Source organism: Camellia sinensis, chromosome 2 (assembly GCF_055761805.1).
Source record: "Camellia sinensis isolate YWXY chromosome 2, ASM5576180v1, whole genome shotgun sequence".
NCBI classification, from domain to species: domain Eukaryota; kingdom Viridiplantae; phylum Streptophyta; class Magnoliopsida; order Ericales; family Theaceae; genus Camellia; species Camellia sinensis.
Window position 1 is genome coordinate 218,508,918 of NC_138962.1, and position 24,223 is coordinate 218,533,140.

The window sequence follows — 24,223 nt, forward strand, 5'->3', positions numbered from 1 at the left end:
AGATTTTAAAAGTTTCCACTCAGATTGACAACTTTAGATTTTTGACAAATCCAATACCCAGTGTGGAGGTTTTAATGTGGATCTGGAAGAATTTTCATTTACCTCAAACATAAAGTCCCTAACTTTCCTAAGACCTTTCTTGAATTTCAATGCGGCTTATTCATGGGATACCCATCTTAATTGGTTACAAAAAGTATTTATGTTCTTAACATGTCTAGAGAGATGGTATTGATTGAAGTGGGGCATCATCAGAAGATGTTAGCCTCCAGGACTGTCATCATAGTGCACCCCTTCATTTTCCAAAATACAAAACCTAAGCAAATTACATGAGCTGAGCTCTAAACCCACACCTGCAAAGCTTAAAAAGAGACTCGCTCCATGAATATAACAATTTGACTTCTCCAATTGATGAAGTACTGAATGAGTTGAATACCACAAGACTACAAAGCCATGCATGCCAAAGAGAAAGAGGTCATTAGTTGCAACAAAATACAGGGACTTCAAACGTAGATGGCAATTTCTCAATATCTTTCCACAGGAATATCATACAAAAGCAGCACAACATATATTACACAACTGAAAAGTAAAGAATAGATTAGATTTAAAGGTGCAACAATAAAGCCGCATCAGATCCTGCAGAGCTCAATCACTTTCAACATTCCCATGATCATTAAATAAGTGTCATCACAACCATCAAAATAACAAAATGCTCCCTTGGAATTTGAACAACATTAGTAAGTAGTCCCGACTCCTGAAGAACCTAAAATAAGCAAACAATTACGTCCATCTGTTACCAAGACCAAGGAACAAAACAGTTAACAATAGTTCAGGCCTAATCTGCCATTCCAAAAGGAGTCATATTAACAAGATACCCCATATCCAGCAATGCACAAGTTCAACTAAAAATGTCACTTGTTCAGATAAAAGTAAAACCAGAAGGCAGAATATTAACCAATAACCACTATCAGTGTTTCTATATCAGCTAGACATTCAATCATATGATAGTTGAAAGAGATATACATCTGTATTCCACAAAATAGTTAGTCCAAAAAGAACTTCTAGGAAACCAAGAGCTTAAATAATTAACTAAAATAGTTACATTTTTATTGCCAACAAAACTCAGCAAGAGTGCCAAGTACTCTGGTGCAACATGTTCTTTACTTGATTAGCCCCCTTGTATGCATATCAAATCCCAGAAAGGCAATATGACCAGAGGCAACTCCATAATCCAGCACTGGCTCGGCTTCATGTGTCACTGAATTAAACTATTACACTCCTGTACCTGTATTGTCCAGATTCAACCCACTGCCTTCATATTCTGAAACACCATTTGTAGCATATGTCTGTGCAGCAGAAAACCTATCCCCCCCCCCCCTCTCTCTCTCTCTGTCTCTCTCCCCCCGATCTTCGTTCTCCTTACAAATCAAGTGACCTCACTTTCTTTCTCTTATTCTCTTTTACTGATATCTATTCCATTCTCTTCGTATGAGATCAAAATTTCTCCTCTCCAAATCAGCTCTCTCTCTACAAATCCAATGTGCAGTCTGATTCAATTTACATGAAGATGAATGACAGTTTGATTCAGAAATTAATATTGAAGTCAAAATGAATTCTTAAGTTATACATTACATCCTTTCCAAATTATATATAAACCACAGGCAGGAATTGCAGCAAGACTTTGACGAAACAAAAACAAAAAAAAAAATTTGTAAAAAGTTTCTAATAAGCTGCATAAAACAAGGTTATTGAATAATTAATCAGCAAAATGTGAAAAGAAGTTTATTAATTTGGCGGTACTGCTAATAGAGAATGTTAGAATTGCAAGTCATGGATAAGTTGGGGGGGGGGGGGGGGGAGGGGATATGAATCACATGTGCCGCTGCTGCCACCATAAGTTGCTATTATTATAGTAAATAGTACAAAAGTGGAGGAGAGGCGGCTAATTTATGTAAAAGTTGAGCAGGCCGGTAGAGCATAAAAAAAGAGAACATGTTATGTGAGGTTAGCTAATAGCCATGATATCTTCTATGACTTGGGAATGGTTTTAAATTAATTATTTTGGTTTAAAAATCAGGTACAAATCAAATCATCTTTTTGTATGAATCGAATCATGTGATTATTTGGTACTTTATAGTGTAACTATGAAATCTCACATAGGCTGTCAAGTATTTTACATTGTGCTCGGCAGCCAACCCTTATACAATGTTACCTGACTAACTTTTGTTAAAGAGTGGCCTAATTTTTCACATACACAGAGAGAGAGGTTGTTTAATTTTTGGGTCCACCTTCTTTAGAGAGAGTGACAGAGAGCGAGGTGGGAGTTGGTTCAACTTTTGCAACCACCTTTTTTGGACTTCTGAAGGCCAAATAGAGAAGAAACCATGAAGCAGAAGAGACAGCAAGTATAGAGTACAGGTTGAATTTTGGAGCGTCTTCTTTTGGACTTTTTGAAGAGACGAACAAGAGACTAAAGTGCCAAACATTGGATTCTCATCATTGTGTCAAGTTCTAGTCTAGATATGGAAGTTCGTCATCATCATAAAGAATGGTGATTCAGAATTGAACAATATGATAGAAATTAGTTAAAAATAAAATAAAATTGTGTAATGAAACTCCCAATATGATACAACATGCTGTCAACAGCCAATGCAGGCCCATTAAGTCATCTGGACCAAAGAACCGGGTCTTGGGTATTTCAAACTCTTCATTCACCCAATTTTTGGTATTAACATCGTATCTTCAAAGGACACGATACTCAGGCCAACCCACCACAATACATGGCTTGGGAACATGTATAGCTGCAGAGAATATACGTTTAATGATAATTGGAAAAGGTGGAATAGGAGCAGGGTTAGGTAGAGACTCCCATTGATTTAGGCTCGGGTCAAAAGCTATGGCCCATGGTGATGGTGGTGGTTCTAAACTACCCAGGCAATAAAACTTGTCATCCAGAACCAAAGTGCGTATATCTGTCCCTAGGGCATGAGGCAATTGAGGAAAGATGTCTAATTTCTTGGCAATAGGATTATTACCAAGGTCAATTCGAACCAATTGATTTCCCTTTTTGTCATTCCTTCATTGACGAACGAACTAGTATAATGAAGATTTGTGAATCACCTAGCTAGCACCACTTAAAGTATGCAATTTTGTAGTCAAAATGGGTTTGAGAAATTGATCAGAACCAAAATCATACCTTTCATAGTCGTCTTGGTGAAAAGGAAGACGAGGGTTGTTGTAGGGAAATTGTTGATTGTCATGGTCGACGTCCTTGGAGACTTGAAAAGCGTACCAATAAGACTCATCAATATCAGTTAGACAAATATAGGCAATTTTTGAAGAAGAAGATGAAGAAGGTGGCAGTGGTAATGGTGAGCTTGATGAGATTGAGGGTGGTGGTGATTCAGAATATATAAATGGATCAGGAACAAGATGAGCAATTTCTATAACAAGTTGGAGACCGACTCGCTTTACCTCTATGTCGGAGGAGACGTGAAGAAGATACCAATGAAAGCTGTTACAGTCGGCAAGACAAAAATAGACGAGTTTTGAAGATGGAGAAAAAGGTGGTAATGGTGAGAGCCGTTGCAGACCGACTTGCTGATCCTCGTCGTGGTCATCGAAAGAGGAGGGAGGATTGGGGTTGCTACGATGCATCATCATCTTCTTCTTCTTCAATAAAACCTAGGGTTCCAAAGCAAGAGGGACTCCCATTGCAGGAACAATGTTAATGTATAAGTAGGGAAAGAATTGTTTGGTTTGTTTTTCAGAAAAAATTTTGGGAAAAATTCTCTATAAATAAATTTTTAAGATAATCAAATCAAACAAATTTTTTTAAAAGGAATCTCAAAATTTTGTTTAGTTACTTACTTTCCAAAATCATTCCTTCTTTCATACACATCAAATCAATCATTTTTTTTTAAAACTCTCTCCCCAAAACAATTTTTCAAAATTATTTCTGAAAAAAAACAAATCAAACAAGTTTTCATACTTTTTATCTCAAAAATTACTGTACAAACACAAACTAAACACACCAAGTGTTTATGAAGAGGCGGCTCCGTTCATAAAAATAAAAAAACGTAAGGTGGTGTTTGGATATATTTGGAGTATGATGATAGTGATTTAGAAAAAGAAAAAAAATATATGATGATAGTGATCTAGAAAGAAAAAAAAAAAAAGTGATTGTCATTTGTTAAAAAAATTTATTACGCATAAAATTTTATCAAATATTTTTGGTTACTTTTAGTAGAATTTTAGAATTATAATTTAATAATAAGGTTGTATTTTGAATTTGTAGTTTTGAAATTATGATCTGAAAAGAGAAAATTTGTTTGGTTATGAGTTTTAAAAAGAGTTTTCAAAACTTAATTCAAAAACTTATAACTCATAACTAAACCCAAAACTCAAAATTCTATTCAAAATTTGTGGGAGCTGAATAATTTTTGATCAACAGGAGCGGACCAATCCGGTCCAGAACATAACTTCTATTCGGCATTGACCCTATCCAACTGAGGGGCCGAATAAAAGAGCCAGCATTCCTGCCAGTGAAACAAGGGCCGTGTAGAAGTACACGGCAAGGACTAGGAGTAAGAGAATACTATAAATACAAAATCTTCAGTCCTAAAGAGGTATGTGAGAATTATTGTGCTTAACTTAGAATACAAGCTTCCTCGAGTGTAGATACTAACTTGCCTGTCAGAGTGCTAATTCCGGCACCCACGACCGGATTGTTTATTCTTTTTCAGGTGACCAGAAGAGGATCACGAGCATTCCCCAGGATCCTGAAGAGTATTTCCAAACCACTTCCACAATTGGCGCCATCTGTGGGAATACTCAAGCACATCCATAGCGAACGTGACGGAAGATCCTCCGACAGTCATTGTCGAACCCATACCTCATGATGAAACTACTCCAACAAACTTGCTTGGACCAGAGACTATCACCGCATGACGTGCCTTGAATTTCGCCTCACCCTCGACTTTGGAGCACGAGACAATGCAAGCGATCATGGAACAAGCAAAGCAAAATGAACAGAGGCTGGAGAACATGATCGCTGAGAACGAACGCTTCGTGAAGATTTGGCCTTGGAAATGGCGAAGTCCAAACAAGCTGTGCGCCTAAATTCGGAACGATCTCCGAAGGCAGGTGGTCGACAACCTCGAGCACGACAAGACACTGATAGCGACTCCGACTCATTATCCCTAGAGCCCAGGAAGAATGGACGACATGAAACCACCAGTTCTTTCGAAGAAAGTCCCCGTACATAGCAGAAGCGAAGAAGGAAAAGTTTGGACGAAGACCAACATGATCCCTTCGTACGACGGATCGCAAAGACTGCGCTACCAAAGAAATTTAAAGCACCGTCGTTCACCCTGTACAACGGTAAATCAGACCCCACCGACCACATCCGCCACTACAAGCAGGCCATGACATTGCATGCAGATGACGAGGCCCTCATGCGCAGAATATTTCCCAGCAGTTGGGGACCGTTGGCGATCCGATGGTATTATAAACTAGAGCCGGCTTCGATCAAAACCTTCCACCAACTACAAAAATCCTTCAAGGCTAGATTCATTACCAACGAAGTCCAGCCAAAGCAAGCCGACTCCCTCTGGGCAATGCAAATCCTGCAAGGAGAAACACTAAGAGCTTATTCGGCGCGATATTGGGAATGCTTTAACCTTGTCGATGACGTTCGCAACGACTCCATGGCTATCACCGCCTTCAAAATGGGACTACACCCAGGTAGTGCCCTCCGCAGTTCCTTAACTAGAAGACCCCCCAAAACAGTCTGGGGGTTGATGAAGAAAGTAGAGGAATACTGCAAAGTGGAAGACGACGCCTTGCGGGTTAAAGTTGGACACGTGGTCAACAAAACTGCCCCTCCCGAAATCTCTCAGCCAATAAGTTCCGTACCACTTCAAAGCCCTGAACCACGACAGCGGGCTAAACGAGACAAGAGACAGGATTCTCGCTGATCCAGCGATCGATGCCCATACCAAGCCAATGGGCAACTGCAGGTCGATAGCAGGCGCACAAAGCGCGCTGACAAGAAATATACGGAGCTGTCAGAGCCAATCAGCTCAATTATGCCCAAGATTCAACATATTCCATTCTTCAAATGGCCATCCAAGATGGTGGGACCTCCTGACACGAGAAGGCGGGACAGACGTTGTGAATATCACAAAGATCACGGTCATGATACGGACAGCTGTTATGCCTTGAAAGACTACCTTGAGGAATTGGTCCAAGATGGTCAGCTCCAGCAACACGTCCGGAAAAGCACAATCAAAACTGTCGCCCTTCGGCAGGAGTCACCTCCCCTCGGCTTTATACATATGATATACAATCTTCCAACGCCACGTACCGTGCATGCAATCCATTCAGTCCCCCAGGAGCAACGCACACAAACGAAACAGCCCCACCAAGCGCTGAGCATTATCTTCGACGATTCCGATCTTATCGGCATAACACTCCCCCATATTGATCCATTGGTCATTGAACTACACATGAACCGGTTTACCATTGAACGCGTCCTCGTTGACCAGGGGAGCACTTCGAAGGTCATGTATTACAAGACCTTCATCAAACTCAACTTCAACAAATCAGACCTATCTCCGGCTCCTCATCCATTGTTCGGCTTCAACACGAATCCGGAGTATCCGTTGGGGAAAATCACGTTACCCGTTTGGGCGGGCTCCGAAACGGTGAAAGTGGAATTCCTGGTCGTCAAGCTCCCTTCGCCGTATAACCTCATCATGGGGCAGACTTGGTTGCATACTATTCAGGCCGTACCAAGCACCTATCATCAGTTGCTATGCTTCTCGACCGAACACGGCGTTGAGCAAATCCGGGGTTCCCGACAATCCGCACAAGCATGCTATCTCCTTTCTAGAAAGACACCAATGGAGACGCAAGTTAACTCTATTGAAGCATCAAATCAAGAGTCTCGACGAAGTTGGGCGGCTTCGTGATAAGAAGCCACGGAAGCTATAGGCGATATCGGTAGCAGCTTCTCAAGACGTTTGATCAACGCATCCAACTGCGCCGCTGTACGTCGATAAAGTTGCCCCTGAAGGCATTTTTGGACGATAGAAGGCTGGTTGATGGAGAATCAGGCACGCAGCCTTGCTCCTAACGCACTTGCGTGAATTCTATCATAAAATCCGACTTGTGGGAATGATATTGGTTCTGAACAGCTCACCATGTACACTTTCCACTTATGTAATGCAAAGATGCCTGTTTACTGACTCTGCAATCCAGTTCAAAAGCCTCCGGATTCGGAGCGCCCTTCGTAGATGTCATGATTGGCCAAATCAAGTTTCCAGATTCGGAGCCCCATCGGCGCATGGCATCCTTGGGCTGATAAAATCTCCGAATTTGGAGCGCCCTTCGTGGATGTCACGATTGGCCAAATCAAGTCTCCGGATTCGGAGCCCCATCGGCGCATGACGTCCTTGGGCCGATAAAGCCTCCGGATTCGGAGCGCCCTTCGTGGAAGTCACGATTGGCCAAATCAAGTCTCCGGATTTGGAGCCCCATCGGCACATGGCGTCCTTGGGCCGATAAAGCCTCCAGATTCGGAGCACCCTTTGTGGATGTCACGATTGGCCAAATCAAGTCTCCGGATTCGGAGCCCCATCGGCGCATGGCGTCCTTGGGCCGATAAAGCCTCCGAATTCAGAACCCTATCAGCGCATGGCGTTTTTGGGCCGTTAAAGCCTCTCGAGTCCTTAGGCTGATAAAGTCTCCGGATTCGGAGCCCCATCTGCGCATGACTCTTTGGGCCGATAAAGCCTCCGGATTCGGAGTGCCCTTCGTGGATATCACGATTGGCCAAATCAAGTCTCCAGATTTGGAGCCCCATCGGCGCATGGCGTCCTTGGACCGATAAAGCCTCCAGATTCGGAGCTCCATCGACGCATGGCGTCTTTGGGCTGTTAAAGCCTCCCGAGTCCTTGGGCCAATAAAGTCTCCGGATTCAGAGCCCCATCGGCGCATGACGTCTTTGGGCCGTTAAAGCCTCCCGAGTCCTTGGGCCGATAAAGTCTCCGGATTTGAAGCCCCGTTGATGCATGGCGTCTTTGGGCCGATAAAGCCTCTTGATTCGGAGAGCCCTTCTAAAATGAAAACATTTACACATCTAAGTAGGGATATGTAGGCTGAAACCAGTACAATCGCATGAACAAGACAAAACGTGCCAGCATTCAAAGTAAGATGCTCAAATTAAACATACAAAAGTTCAGAACGAGATAAACTTTTAGAATGAAACATTTTATTCAATTAAATAGTAATTACAAAAAACGCCATCCGCATTCGAAGCATTACAACATCTATTCTCATACGACATCGCGCTGTACAAGCCGCAGTGCCAAATCAATGCCCGCTGATCAGAGGGCACCCGCAACTTGAAAATGCTTTGATCTGACCGTGCTTGAGTCCACAATTCACACCAACGAGATAATCGCCCTTGAGACGGAAACCTTTGGCACCATAGACAATGTCAAGGCCAAGATCCAAGACAAGAATGGAATTCGCCACGAAAACAGCAATACTCAACGGCCGCGGAGCTACGTCGGCCCCATTTCTCGGCCGCGGTTGCGGACAACTTCGCCATCGTTGTTTCTCTTTTTGAGGTGATCTATTTTGACGACTTAAAGACTAATGTTTCTTGAGCGCCCTGCCTCCCGTGCGAGTGTTTTCCCCGCTGCGATTCGTCGCAATATCAGACTCGACCAGAGTCCGAGCTTCTTTCCTGCTAAAGAAATGCTCCATTCGACGATCACACTTACGTAACCCCGCGCAACAAAATCGTTTTAAAACGAGTCTGTGCACAGAAAGTGAAGTCACTAGAGCGACAAATCCGAGGCATTTTATTTCTAAAATCTTTGCAGTAGCCCCGAGGCGATTTCATTAACACTGAACTCCAAACGACGGACGCCAAGCGACATTTGCTGCAGCCACTTCATGCACTAATTTTTGCCTTGTTAAAACGGCCTAAATTACATAAACGGTAATTATGGGCGAATGCCTTGAAGTCCATGTACTGGCTGGGGCAAGGGCAGATTTATTAATCTAACTGGCCGAGCATCTTGGCCCCATGCCGATCGATACGTGCCACAGCCACTTCATGCACTAATTTTTGCCTTGTTAAAATGGCCTAATTATATAAACAAAAATTATAGATGGGCCGACTGTCTTCGAAGTCGGAGCCCCATCGGCGCATGACGTCTTTGGGCCGAAAAAGCCTTCTGATTCGGAGCCCCATCGGCGCATGACGCCTTTAGGCTGAAAAGGCCTCCGCAGAAAATACGCGTGTACCGAATAAAATTTTCAACGAAGCAAAGTTGGAATAAAATGAGCACTAATATAAATAACAAGTGTGCTACAGATTGAGAACTAAGCATTTTATTAAATTCGGTGAATAAATACATAATTTCACTTTTAATCTATGTAAGCATTACAAGGATTTCTTGGGTCCGACGGCTTCTTCGTCATCGCTCTTCTCAATTTCGAATGCAGAGAAAGGAAAATCATTCTGTTGATACAACGGAAACGTCGAATCTAACCCTCCCGATTGGAGACTTGCAGCTTGTCGAAGCGCCTTGATCCAACCGTGCCTAAATCCACGATTTTCACATCGGCAAACTTCTTCAGCAAGTTTCCCCTTGGTTTTCTGAATTCTGACCTTTCGGCCGTCATGGAAGCCTTTTTCATAGGCCGTACCCCTCGCAATCTCGATCGCGAACATGCTAGCCGTATTACGATCGGCGATCGCATTGCTAATCAGCTTTTGAGTAACCCTCTCTTCAACAACCGGATTGGGGTGGCTGGTTGATTAGGGCCCGACAGACTTGATTTTCCTTAGCTCGCACTCGGCCTTCTCGGCGCGAGCTTCTAACTTCCGAATGCGTTCATCTCTCTGTTCTATGCCGCGACGAGCGGCGCGGAGACGCATGCCGATCTCATAAGCCGTGTACAGTCCCCTCATCGCCCCGTGAACGCCTTCACGAAACACTTCAAAATCCTGTCGACCTACCATCGACTGTTGAACTTTGGACGGGAAAATCTGTCGAGCAAACTTGATTGCCACAATCGGATCTCGAATGATCGAGTCCGCCTCTGTCATTGGTTTATTACCCACGAAGACTGCAAACTCAATGGGCGAGGAGTCGTGTCAGGTTGCCTGCCGGAACCAAGCTGAGAAGACTTACGCTGTGGCTGTTTGTCCCTCCTGGGCGACCTACTCCGACGACGAGGAGATTGGCGCCTCTCCCGATCCCTCGAAGTCCTACTGCCCATGCGTGAAGGTTTATTGCTTCGACTCATAGCTCCTCCCAGCTCAGCTAGAGTCTTCGCTTCGCCTTTGTTGTTGAAGAAAAGTTTATTTGACATTTGCGCTTGTTCAATCTTCCTCAAACAGCTAGATTGAAATGCTGAATGAGCACATAAATAGGACCCTCGTTCACAAAGTACACACCCATTTATTCCCTATGGGGGCAGCACCTCCGAGGCAATCCCCTCAATGTTGAAGCGCTAACTACCCGGCGTCGAACGAATCATATGCCCCAATCGCATATATTCAGCATTCTACGATCACGAACCCACTGGGACAAGGGCAGATTCATCAATCTAGTCGGCTTAAGTACCCCAGCCATTCTCTAAATCGATGCCTCAACACAAGGTTCTTATGGACGTGTTGTTCGGCGTTCTACGATTGCAAACCCGCTGGGGCAAGGGCAGATTCATCAATCTAGTCGGCTTAAGTACCCCAGCCGTTCCCCGAATCGATGCCTCAACACAAGGTTCTTATGGACGTGTTGTTCAGCGTTCTACGATCGCGAACCCGCTGGGGCAAGGGCAGATTCATCAATCTAGTTAGCTTAAATGCCCCAGTCGTTCCCCGAATCGATGCCTCAACACAAGGTTCTTATAGACGTGTTATTCGGTGTTCTATGATCGCAGACCCGCTGGGGCAAGGGCAGATTCATCAATCTTGTCGGCTTAAGTGTCCCAGTCGTTTCCTGAATCGATGCCTCAACACAAGATTCTTATGGGACGTGTTATTCGGCGTTCTACGATCATGAACTCGCTGGGGCAAGGGCAGATTCATTGTTTGAATCAGATCGCTAAGCTCAGTCGGTTTGTAAGTCTGCCATCTCACGTAGTCTTGGAATTTTGTCCTAACCACTGATTCTCCTAATTGTCTACTCATACAACAAACAATACGAGAAATATCTTGAAAGCATATGAAATTTTCATTCATAAATTGGGCGCTAACAGTGGACATTTTACATATGAAAATCCAACACAGATGAAAATCTACTAAACAAAAACAGACATTGAAATCGAGAAAAATCTAACAAAACTAGAATGTCTCCCAAATCAAGTCTCAAGGTCAGACTCAAGCGGCTCAACGTCCACTTGCTTGTAGGGAATTGGCGTGGCCAATGTAACTCCAGCGGCAGCAAGGGCTGTGAGCTAGCCGTGTTTGAACCCCCAATTCTCAAATTTGGGGACTTCTTCTACATAGTCCTTAAAGGCGGAGCTCTTCCTAGCCTTGAACGCCGCTGAGGACTCAAAGTCGGCTTTCTCCTTAGCCTGCTTCAACTCTCCAAACTCGGTCTCCAGCTTGGCAAGTGCCTCCTTGGCTAACTTGAGCGACTCCTCACTCACATTTGCCCTCTCCTCGGCGTCAGCCCTGAGTTGATCAGCAGTTTTGGCCCTTTCCTTCTCAGCCTCGGATCGCGCCCTTTCCATCGCGGCTCTCATTGCCTCGAACTCCGCCCTGCTCCTTTGACCCTCGACTTCAGATTGCAAACAGCCAATCCTTTCAACATCGTCATGCTGGCGGCGACCCAATTTTGCGATCCTTCCAACCGTCTGCAAAACAAAGGATTGTCATGTGCCAAGAAACATCAAATGCAAACCAAACCAAAGATTTAGTCACGTACCAGAAAAGTCGACTGGGCGGCTAATGCTATTGTCGCCAAATCCGGCTCGGCACGAAAGGTCACCTTGTCAGCTGGCAAGAAGACCGGGGCAGCTAGGCTTAGTGCCACAGCTGCATCTTTCAAAGCCGACGCTTCGGAGGAGATCGGCATATTTTTTTATCTTTGGCTCAATAACAAAAGGAGCAACCACAGCCGACTCCTCCAAGTGTGGCCGTTTTTCCAAGGTGCTCCCTTTGGAGCCGTCCTCACCCTCAGTATCTCGTTTTTTACCCCGATCCTCTTAAATCGACCGAACTTCTGTAATCAGGGGCTCGACCTCCTTTTCCGTCTTAGCCATGACAACGTGAGCCGTTTCTTGTATGACAACGGGAGCAATAGATTCAGTTCGGACAAGTCCAGAACGGATGGCTATGGCCTTTTGTCGGGCGGCTATGCGTTCGGAATTTCTTTTTTGTGCCATCTACATAAGATTATCCCTGGCCATATCCTCAGAGAAATCGCTGGGAAGATCTCCCAAGTTCGTAAAGATATCTTCGGCGTCCCCTCGGCTTGATGTAGACAGAGGATCAGAAGAGTTCAACCCGGCTTCCTCAAAGGCCGAATTGCTGGCTTCGTCAACTTCCGCGGCCAACTCCTCCGGGTCCTCGGCGATCAGTTTGGCAACTTGTCCTTCCACATGCTCAGAATCAGACGATTCGAGGCCAATCTGCCTTAAGTTTTGAAGTTGGGGAAGATGAGGGTCGTCAGTTGGTTATCACCTCGTGCGATGGGAATATTATCTGCCGTCGAGAACGTCGTGTAGGTTAGCTCGTAACGTCGGAGAATGTGGGCTGCCCTCCCTTGTTTTTGAAGGTTTGGACAGCTGACGAACTGTAGCGCGGTTTTAATTTCTGCGAGCACAACTTCGTCGTCTGAAGTCAACACTCTCTTCAAGTCGCTGCCTGCGTAAACAAAACGATTAGTTGAGCTAAAGTGCCGAATACATGCATTTGTAAGTAACAGAAATAGTGATTTGGTCGGCCACCTGGTTCGCCTTTTTGCCTTGGCACAGGATCTAGGCGATCTTTCCCTTCACCGAATTCCTAATTACCATGGACAACGACCATCACGTCATCGACACGCTTGCCAGAGCTAGCAAGCATGGTCACTAAGTGGTGGTCAGTGTCCTTGGCTCTAAGAAAGTAGCGTCCCAGACGGCCAGTAGACTTGGCTAGGACATAATACCTAAATTAACTCTAAGACGCCGATTTATCTCTACAATGCCCATTATGATGCGGAAGAAGTTCACATTGGGTTGGGAAGGAATGAGACCCCAGTACCGAAGAACGGCCCTCAAAAGTGGGTGAAGAGGAAAACGGACGCCACCCTCAGCAATTGATAGGAGAGGAAAGACGATTGTATTCTCGTCTTCCCTCACCATATCAGTAGTGCTGTCAGCCAAAAGTGACAGATGAACGTCATTAGGGATGGAGAAGTGGCGTCGAAAGCTGGAGATTCGATCCATAGAAAGGAGCTCCTTCAAATGTTTCTCCATTCTTGCCGACTCAAGGATTACGAAAAACCAAAAGCAGATAAAGAGGGGGAATCAAAAAATGTAGGAGAAGAAAACTTACAGGAGGCGAAGGAAAGATCGAGAAACAAGGCGTTGCAGAAGCTGCGAAATGCAGGAGTCCCATTGGAAGACGAGCCAGATATCTTCGAGTATTCAGAGCTTACATTCGAAGAGACAAATTCAAATCGCATTAAATGGAGGCAGTGTACGAAGGGGCAGGAAAGCGTTATAATGATCAAGAAGCATGTACGCGTTCTGCCACGCATCGAGAAGAGGAATAACCTGTCACGCCCCAAGCTCCGTAACAACGCCGCACACTCATTTAAGTGAGCATGCAAGGCTAAGAGTCCAACACATAACCAACAATGTAAAATGCTCCAATTAAATCCTTAATGTCATAATGCTAAAATCCATAAAAATTGATTATTCTTATCATATGAAATTATCCACCAAGTCCACTAATAAAATCCATTAACAAAACAATAATCTAAGTACTTAAATCATAGTCCTACTCTCAGCACTCCCACATGTAAAACTAATCTCGCGCAACTCTACTCTTCAGAATCTGAAAAAAAAAAAAAGAAAAAGGGTAAGCTAGATAGTCCAGTAAATAACCAACCATCACTGCTAGCTGGATCAAGTATACAAAAATAAATAAATAAATCGATAACCAATAAATATAATTTTTTTCTACAGTTCAATAAATGAACAATTATTTGTAAGATGGTTTCATAGCTAAAAATAAACAATGTACAATACATTTTAAATGAAAAGCGAACAACATAATTCAAAGTAATTCGTTGTTCAAATCGATGGTTCGATATTCAGATGGTTCAATAATTTGATTCATAAAACCCAAGTCTTAATGACTACGGTCAATCAGCCCGTGACAAGGCCCAGAACCACACATAGGCCGGTGGTAAAGCCCCAAAAGAAACTAGTTTCTGTGCCAATAAATAACCCCTATTGGCTAGGGTCCAAATCATAGTCAGACTAGAGTGATGTTCAAAATTCAAACAATACACAACTTTTAAATAAAATATTCGATATTTTCAGAATAAATATTTAGTACAATTTTCATAATAGTTCCACAAAATATTCAAATAATTTTCATAATAATTTTCGATGCTGTTTTATACTTGACCCATATTTTATTTTAAGAGAACATGAAGGCTATGAATAAATACTTATAATTTTAAACGATTCAATAGGAATAAAAATGTACCAACAGTGATAGAGGGTTACTTACCTCAAGCGCTTAAAAACAATATTCCAACACTAACTCCAAACACTCAGCTCCACCACTTCAATCGCACAAACCTAATAAACAAAATCTCAAATAAATTAATATTTTTACGTGTTACATGCACCCACAAAAGCCCTATCATATTAGATTAATGTATTGCTTTAATATCCAAGTGATCAAACCATTCAACCCAACTTTATAGCCATACACACCCTTACCCATAATACAAAACTCCATTGATTCTATTACCCACCCAAAGGTACACTTACACATTGCACCCAATTCTCAAAACCTAAGTAGGCACCTAAAGATCTACCAAATTCCCTTAATGCATTGATTGTTAAATTCCTCAACATAAACTTAACAATTAACAGTAAAGACAGATCTTACCTTAACCAATGGGTGTCCCAAAATCACCAACGTGCTGCCTCCAATCCCTATTGCAGCCTCACTTGAAACTTTCTTCTCTTTTTCTTTTTTTTTCTTTTACCTTCTCAAACCCTAGCCGCCTATGGAGCAATTCCCAACCTCTGTTTTGTTTGTTTCCCAAGACTTAAAGCCATAATATATAGGTGGGCTTATTAACCTAATTTCTCAAAGTTACAAAATTACCCATCTAAGTAATAGAAAATATAATGCCATCTCATAACTAATTCTTTGATATTAATAAATGACCCATATAAATTAATTTAATTACTAATCTATCCAATAAAATAATCTTACACACAACTTGGGTTTTACATAACCGCCGGATTTCTGACCTCCAGACTGGAAACCAAGCACACTAACTAACTGGTGTTAATGGGGTGTTTGGGGGGCAATTGTGGGAGTCGAATAATTTTGGATCAACAGGAGCGGACCAATCCGGTCCAGAACATAACTTCTATTCGGCATTGACCCTATCCAATTGAGGGGCCGAATAAAAGAGCCGGCATTCCTGCTAGTGAAACAAGGGTCGTGTAAAAGTACATGGCAAGGACTAGGAGTGGGTCAGGCCCTAAGAGAATACTATAAATACAAGATCTTCAGTCCTAAAGAGGTATGTGAGAATTATTGTGCTTAACTTAGAATACAAGCTTCCTCGAGTGTAGATACTAACTTGCCCATCGGAGTGCTAATTCTGGCACCCCCGACCGGGGTGTTTATTTTTTTTCAGGTGACCAGAAGAGGATCATGAGCGTTCCCCAGGATCCTGAAGAGTATTTCCAAACCACTTCCCCACAAAATTTATAACGAAACTCTTTTTAAAATTCAATTCAAAAAAATAATTTGTCATTTTGATCTAAAAAAATAATTTGTATATTTAAAAAATATCAAAATCAAATATAATTTCTTTTCCAAATAACAGGTGGCGATTGGCAAAAAAAAAAAAGTACTGTTCTGGTCAACCAGCCAGACATTCGGGGATGACCGAGTAGACAAAAATTCAAATATTGTCTGATTTACTAAACAGGTTTTCAAAAAGTGTTTTGAAATTGATTTGAAATCATAATTTCAAAATTCAAACCAAACATAACATTCAAATATAAGGGTGGAAAGTTGATTTGAAAATCACACCAAACACAACTTTTATTTTTTAGATTCGTTTTGTGCAGACAATACTAAAAATTAAAAGGAAAATGATTTAGAGCCCTAAAAATTCCCCCCATAATCCCCCTAATTTCCAATTTGGGCAACTTTTTCCTTTTTTTTTTTTTTTTTTTTACTTGATATGAAAATTAGGGGGATTAGGGGGATATTTTTAGGGGGATGTAGCAAGACCCAAATTAAAAATATATTAAAGATAAAGTGGTATTTTGAGATATGATAAAAAGTTCATTTTTTGACTTTTTTAGCCTATTTTATCTTTTTGTGGATAAAAAATATGAGAGGTGATGTGACTCAAAATGGGTAAAAAGCTAAAAAAATGCTCTTTTTTTTTTTTGTCTTCCCAAATGACCCTAAAATATAAAAAACAACTATTACCTTTTTTTCAAAAATTAATTTTTAATATTTTTTAAAAAATATAAAAAAAAACCAGCAAAAAAAATTATGAAAAAAGTCAATCCCAAACACCTACTAAAGCCTCATTTGGGAACTAAGATATTTAGTCAAAAAGTCATTACAAATTACTAAATTATTCTCTTTATTTTTTTACACTTTTTTTTTAGGAATTTAAAATATTTAATCAAATTAAAATTTACTAAAAACGGAAATAAACTTTAAGAAATCATCGAATAAGCAAAATTCAAATACCCACTTTCGTCCTCCGTTAAAAATTTTCTCTTATTTTTTTAAAAAAAAAACATTTAGTGATTTTTTTGAAGTAATTACTAAAGAAAAAAATTTAGAATTTAACTGTTGTAATAAAATAAATTATGGATTTTAAATTTTATTAATTTAAATACTAATTTTTTAATTTATTTTCACTTGTTTATTTTTATTAAATAAATGAATATAAAAATAATATTTTAACCATTAAACTTAATATTAGTGTACATAAAATGTTTAAAATATTATTTTTTATTGAATTTAATCATTAAAATACTATTTTTTTCATTGATTTTATTTAGCAAAAATATGTAGATAGTTTAAATTGAAAATAAATAAAAATATTAAAATTTAAATTGACAAAATTAAAAATTTAAGATTTATTTTATTACAAGGATTAAACTATGGGAATTTTTTTGTAATTACTCTTCTTTTATATATATATATATATATAAATAAAATAAAAACAAAAAAACAATGGCTTCTCTGTTGGTTGATAGTGGGCTCATATTAGAGCTCATTTCAATAATTCAAATTATTTAATGGGTAAAGCATGTCAAGTACATCATCCTTGAAAAAATTACATTGATTGAACATTGATAGTCACTTGATCATATTGCATTTGTGTCAATAGTTTTATTTATAAAATCATGCTGCTTGTTGACACAAATGTGATCTTATCAATAAGCTATCGATATTCAATCAACGTGTTTTTTTTATAATTTTTTTTAAATGATGTATTCAACGGACTCTATACATTGAACAATTTGGATTATCGAGATAAGCATCTAATATGGGCTAACAACACCCTCTAATCCAATTGCAAAATTGGAGAGGAGCCAAACACTTTTTTTGAATTATGTTGAACATTTTTATTTTTTAAGTCGGTTTAGTGTGGATTAAAATAAAAAAATAAAAGGGAATTTAGTCAAAACTCCCTCATAATAAAATTTTAATGCATTAAGGATATGTACAAAAAGTTTTTCTTAAAAAGTCCAACATACCGCTATTACTAAAATATTAAATTTTAAAATAATATAACTTTTGATCTAGATGTTAGTTTTTAATAAAATTAGAATTTTTAAAATTCTCTCATCAAGATCTATGTTAATTATGAAATTTCTTTAAAAAAAATAATTATTACCGTCGAAATTGATGTAAACAATAATATGTTATTCTATTTGACAGTAACATGTTACTCTATCTCACAATAACATGTTACCCTGATTCACAATAACATGTTACTCTGGCAATATTGTTTAAGAAAAAAAAAGAAAGATATTTTACTTTGTCCTTATTTAATTATGTGCCTCCTCCTTATGGGGTTTATGAAGCAAAATAAATTAGGTTGTCCTTTTCGCCAAACAAAGGCCAATGGAGAGGTTTTAACTAAATTTCTCAAAATAAAAAATAAATTAGGATTAATTACACTTTTCACTTTTGTAGTTTAACTCAAATTTCACTTTAATCCGTATTGTTTCAATTTGAAATTTTATTTTTTTTGGCAAAGAAAAAATTTTGTTAATGAATTAGCAAAGTACAAGGTACAAAACATGTGACACTCTGAACGTTTAATTAAATACCACATAAATATTTATAGTTAAATATAATTATGGTTGTATGTGGTGATATATTATTAAATAAATAAATAATAAGAAATAAATACAGAATTTAATTTGGCATTGAATTATCAAATATGAGATTAATTAGGAATTATTATTTGGGGCCAAATTAACAGAAATATGGAATTATAATACTAGTTGGGTCAAATTAGTGTTAAAGATAGTAAATAAATAAATATAAAAATAAGAGTAAATAAATAATAATATTGACAACAATCATAATAATAATAGTGGGTGTGGTAGTAAAATAAATAATTAATTTTCTGTTAGTATATAATAAATATAATTTAATTATGAATTAATTTATTTATATAGTTATGCTAAGAAACTAGGTCAAAGTGTAATTATCTTAAATATTTATTAAGATAACTATAAATCTATGTTAATAATGAGCAATCTAGGTGAGTTATGAAACAAATCTGTGGGATGATTTAGGTTCGCCACGTGTTGGCGAGATAAAGGTTTTCCCTCCCTACTTATAGGGAGGAGTGGATCAATATGTGGAAAGAAAACAAAGAAAGGAAAAAAAAGAGAGGCACGTGAGTATCGAAAGGAATAAACTTATAGTAGAAATGTTGTGATAGTGGAGTAAGGCTAAGAGTTAATATTAAGGTGAGTTATATTAAATTTTGAGTTATCATAATATATTTTACGGATGTTTTGACTTACCATAATTTATTTTATACAAGTTATATTTTACAAGTTATATTAATTCAAGTTATGTTTTAGAAATATTTCAGTTACGTGAATTAATTTCTAAACTCTATTTGTTTAAATGAAACCCATGGATATATTTGTTTAAATTTTAAAGAATATTTGACTATGACCTTATAAACAATTATATTTTGTAAGTACCACCACGCGAGTCCCACGCCTTGGGGACTTAAATAACCATTGGCCTCTGTTTGACCACTTTGTGGTCCTCTGTTTGTCATGGATCCATTGACCTCTATTCTGATTGTCACTTTTGTGACCTCTATTATGTTATGTTCTGTACCATGATTATGGTTATTTATTTACATAATTTCTGTATTTCAGTTTCCGCTACTTAAATGATTTATTTACCAAATTGAGTTATGTAAATGTTTTGGCCTAACTAATCACCCATGGTTATTTTGTATTCCTTATACTCTTGGTATAATATTTCTCACTCTGCTGTGTACTTATAGCTGTTATCCTTTCAGGTAACGAGATGTAGGGGAAACTCATAACCTCACGAAATGGAACCCGTACGTGGATTGATGTTGAACAACAATTTTGTCTTTCTTTTTTTTTTTATATCCCTTTTGTTCTACTCGGGGCCGATCACTGAATAATAAATAATAAAAGCCCTATAAATGTATTTTCTCTTATTAAAATAGTAAAATGGAGTAATTTCCTGTTTAATTACTTTTATTTCCGTTTGCGCAGTTTAATTTGCTACAAATAGAAAAGGTTAGTAAGTTGCGATTCCAACCCTAAGCCCCTAGGATTGGGTCGCGGCAAAGATGGTATTAGAGCCAGGTTAAAAAAAGAAAAGAAAAGAAAAAGCTATTCTAATTTGATCAGGAAGTTTGAAAAGTTATAAATAAATCTATAAATAAAACTATATAGCTAAATAAATATAATAAAATAAAATAAGATAAAATAATAAAAATAATAATAAATATTTACCTGTAACGTTAGTCTTTTTATGTAAAATCTCGCGTTTATTCCGGTGTTGTAGGAATGTCAGAGATTAATCTTGATTATGCGTTTTGGGATGAGCTCGAGGCCATTAATTTAGATGAGATTCAAGCCGAGCCCCCACGCCCGCCCCCGTTCCCGCCTCACCTGAGGGTTGGGGAGATTTAGAAGATATAATCAGAGAACTGCACCCAGGCCTTGCTGTGACAACCTTCACTACTCATTTGTGCTAATCTATGATTAAGCATGTTGATTGACTGACTGACTGAATCACTAAACTGATTGATTGATTCTGCTAGTTTGAATGCATATCTATCTATTGACTGCTAAATTATATGTTCATGTTTTATGCTTTAAACTGTAAATTGAAGGCCTTATCGGCGGCCGAACCAGAAATTGATTAGCGTTATGTGCTAATTAGAATTTATGGAATTTTATGGTATATTTAATTGAAATTTGAATTGGTATGATTCAATTAGATTAAATAATGCTAAATTGCAATAGTTAGACTTATTTACCAAACTACCACTTAGTGGCCACGTTATACAAAACACATTTGAGCCTTATTACATTCAAACAAAACATTTCATCAACCATCTTGGGTCTATAATTGACTAGAGAGAGAGGGAGAGGAGAAAACCTTGTTTTCATCATGAATTTGCTTGGAGGCTTAGGGAATTTGGAAGATAATTGCAAAATTGAGCTTCTAGACTTGGAATTGGAGACCTAAGGTAGAGAATTCAACCTCTCTTTGATGTATTTGTGTGTTGTCTTGCATGATCCACGAGAAATTAGAGATTCTAGCTAAGAGTTGGTTCATAATGTTGAATTGTAGCATATATCATGCATGCATGTCTACATTGTTGCATTTTGAGGTTGATTACCTGGAATTTGGTACATGCATGCTCATATTATTGTTATAGTCCATGTTTTCATCTTGTTTTGGAAGTTGAGGCTCATTTGAGCAAGTAATTGAAGCTTTGAATTGGTTTAAACTCATGCATGTCATATTTGAGTTATGTTCATGAAAATTGGTTTGAAATTGGATTTAATTGAACTACATTTGGGCTTTGATTTCTCAAATTGATCTTTGAAACATGTTATATTATGAGTTTTGAAGTGTTTTCTAGAAAATTAGCCCAAAAGGATCGAATTTGGTACATTGAAACTTGTTTTTGAGCTTGAGGTTCAAATCTGGAAATTCCATATTTTGGACTCACGCTCGAGCGAAGTGACTGGCGCTCGAGCGTGAAATTCGTGCATCCAACACTTTACACTATTTTACAATCCGCTCGAGCGGGGTATTGGACACTCGAGCAGGGTATTGGACGCTCGAGCGATGACTTGCATCACACGCTCGAGCGGGTATCGAGCGCCTAATCGAGCGTAATTTTCACACATCCAGTACTTTTGGCATGTTTTACAGTCCGCTCGAGCGGGGTAACTCGAGCTCGAGCGGAGTATTTTGTTTTCCTATACGCTCGAGCGGGGAAACCCACGCTCGAGCGGGACCTCTGTTTTTTGAAAATTCCGAAAATGTTTTTAAAATGGATCTTTGCATCCTCATTCCATTCTAGGCATTCTTAAGCCTAGTTTAAGGCATCTTAATGAGAATATTGATGTAGAACCACACCAAGTCAAGATAGGGATTAAGTTACTTTTTCCCAACTGTGTAGCTTAGTGTGTATTCACTCTGTAACTGTGTAGGGTTGGCATCCGAGGACGCGTACTAGCTTATCTGTAGCCCAGAACTTTGTGAGTAACAATGTTGTAAAGATATGTTCAAAGATGAATAATTTCTGAATGTTTAACTGAACTGCTTTCTGAATTAATACTGTTAACTGAATGAATGTTTGTCCTCTATTCTGAACTGTATTGTGGCATCCATAGCAATTACTGTTACTGTTACTACTACTGTTATAGAGATCTCTGTCAGTTCCTATCTTGGAACTTCTATTTACTGTTATGATGGCCATCATTGACTGTTTGGTCTTTCAAGACCTACTGTTTACTGTACTGTTCTGCTATTGGATGTACCACATATGATTGTTATGACTGAATGATTGATATACTAAATCAATCGACTGTTTTCAATACTGAAAAGACATTCATTCTTAACCTCTTTACACATTATGTTATTCATTGGGCTTTAGCTCACTGTTTATATATATATATGTAGGTGCTCAGGCACCAGACCGGAGCTAGGAGCGTGGGTTAGACTCCCTTTTGTCGAAGCCAACCATTGTGCCTCACTGCGAGGTTTCGAGCTTGTCAAGCCAGGGCTTTTGGAGTGTTTTAGTTTTTCCCTTTCTGTATCTGTTATATAATTACTGTATAGACTGAATGATGTTGCACTGTACTGTTCTAATAGGGATTAAGTCCTTGTCCTGACTGATTGTATATATTGTACATACTGTTTTGGTACCGATTGTACATGTGTATATGAAAAGTCTTTTTGCATACAGATTGTGACAGCTCATTGTACATATTTTAATTACTTTTTGGCTTCCGCCAGCCCCTGTATTACTGTATTACTGTTAAGCAGGCCTTCGGTAATCTCGGATTATTGGCCGGTTACGGTGTTAAACCCATAGGGGCGGGCGTAGCCGAACAATTGCACTCTATTACTGATCACTGTTCCCAAAATACTGAATCAAATACCCACAGATATAACTGATTCTCATAACACTGATACTGGTGCCCTCGGGCCTAATACTCAATCTTGCGAACTGATATGTGTGTTCCCCTGCATAGATACACTCTAAAACACATAGCAAGTAAAGAGAGCCAAAACACCCCTATAGAGGGGTAGGGTTTCCCTGTCCTATTTTGTCAGGAGCTAGGGTTTCACTATGCACGCAGCAGTTTTCAGACAACCTAACATCAGGTAAGCAACCTGTCCTAGTTTGGAATGGTCACTATTGATTTCGATATGCACTAGGTCGAATGGTCGAAAAGGGTGCCTTGGTAAAACCAGGGTTTGTGTTCCCATACTGTCAAAGCCCACAATCGGTAAGCCTTATGGCATGCTTTGACAAAGTCAAGCCTCCGGCAAACCGTTCAGGAATGGCAGATGGCAAACACGGTGTCCTAGGCGCACCAATGCACATGCAATGCAAAGAGACACGTAAATGAAATCAAAACAGGATATCATGAGTTCGAGTCAAGCTCTCTAAAGTCCCCAGCAGAGTCGCCAGAAACTGTAGACGCGCCCGCGTGAGGCCCCGCTACTGTTCGGACTCAATTTGTGTCACGGTTCTTAATCTGAACCAAAGAGTCCAAATCCGGCAAATCGTTTTGAGAAACAGATTTTTGAAAAGAAGTGCCAAACATGGACTGCTTTGCCAGATACAGAGTCGCCACCTAAATATTTTATTTTGGAGAATTTAGGAAACCCTGACTCGGTGCCAAAGGTCACGTGTCCGTCATTACCAAGGTTGCCTCGGCTCGGGAGCTTGGGTACGCTTGGGGAAGGTCAGCTATGAGCACCCCCTCTCGCCCGATCCGAAGATCGGCCTTTACTAACTGTGATATCCGTTTTTGAAAACGTTATGTGTTCTTATTCCGGTTATTAGCCTAGAATTACTATGTTATGCGCACAGCAAACAAGTATAGACCAAATTGCCTAAATTAGAACAAAACATTTCATGTTTGCTTTGAAAATGGTTTACTACTTGCAAGTAGGCTAAAATGCAGGTTTTGCCATCCTCAAGTGAGCTTTTAGAAAATATGGTTTTGCCACTATCTAGTGGGCTTAAAATTCACAGTTTTAATGCGTTATCCCAATTTAAGCAATTCGACCTCCATCCACAGGCATTCAAGCAGTTATATCACATAAGCAGCTAGCCTCATGGCAATCATGCAATTATGGCAATGCTCATACGTATGCGGCATGCTAAAGCATAAAAGCTCACCTAGTACTCCAAGCCAAAACAGA

At 39.5% G+C, this 24,223-nt stretch overlaps 1 protein-coding gene across 5 annotated transcripts; it reads right to left on the reverse strand.

The window, feature by feature from the left end:
- Positions 1-479: 479 nt before the first annotated feature.
- On the reverse strand, positions 480-3,744 carry LOC114269878 (uncharacterized). 5 transcript variants are annotated; one of them, XR_014362583.1, is made up of 3 exons: positions 3,472-3,735; positions 3,194-3,275; positions 948-1,544 (listed from the first exon to the last, which is right to left on the reverse strand). XR_014362583.1 is itself a non-coding variant. In XM_082917031.1 (2 exons), the coding sequence occupies exons 1-2, from the start codon at positions 3,658-3,660 to the stop codon at positions 778-780; spliced, it is 477 nt and encodes a 158-aa protein (XP_082773157.1). In that variant the 5' UTR covers positions 3,661-3,738; the 3' UTR covers positions 480-777. The 5 variants fall into 5 exon arrangements, 2 of the variants coding, with proteins under 2 accessions (XP_082773157.1, XP_082773156.1); XR_014362585.1 differs by lacking the exon at positions 948-1,544 and adding an exon at positions 480-760 and having other exon boundaries at positions 3,194-3,738; XM_082917031.1 differs by lacking the exon at positions 948-1,544 and adding an exon at positions 480-787 and having other exon boundaries at positions 3,194-3,738.
- Between the last annotated feature and the right edge of the window lie 20,479 nt (positions 3,745-24,223).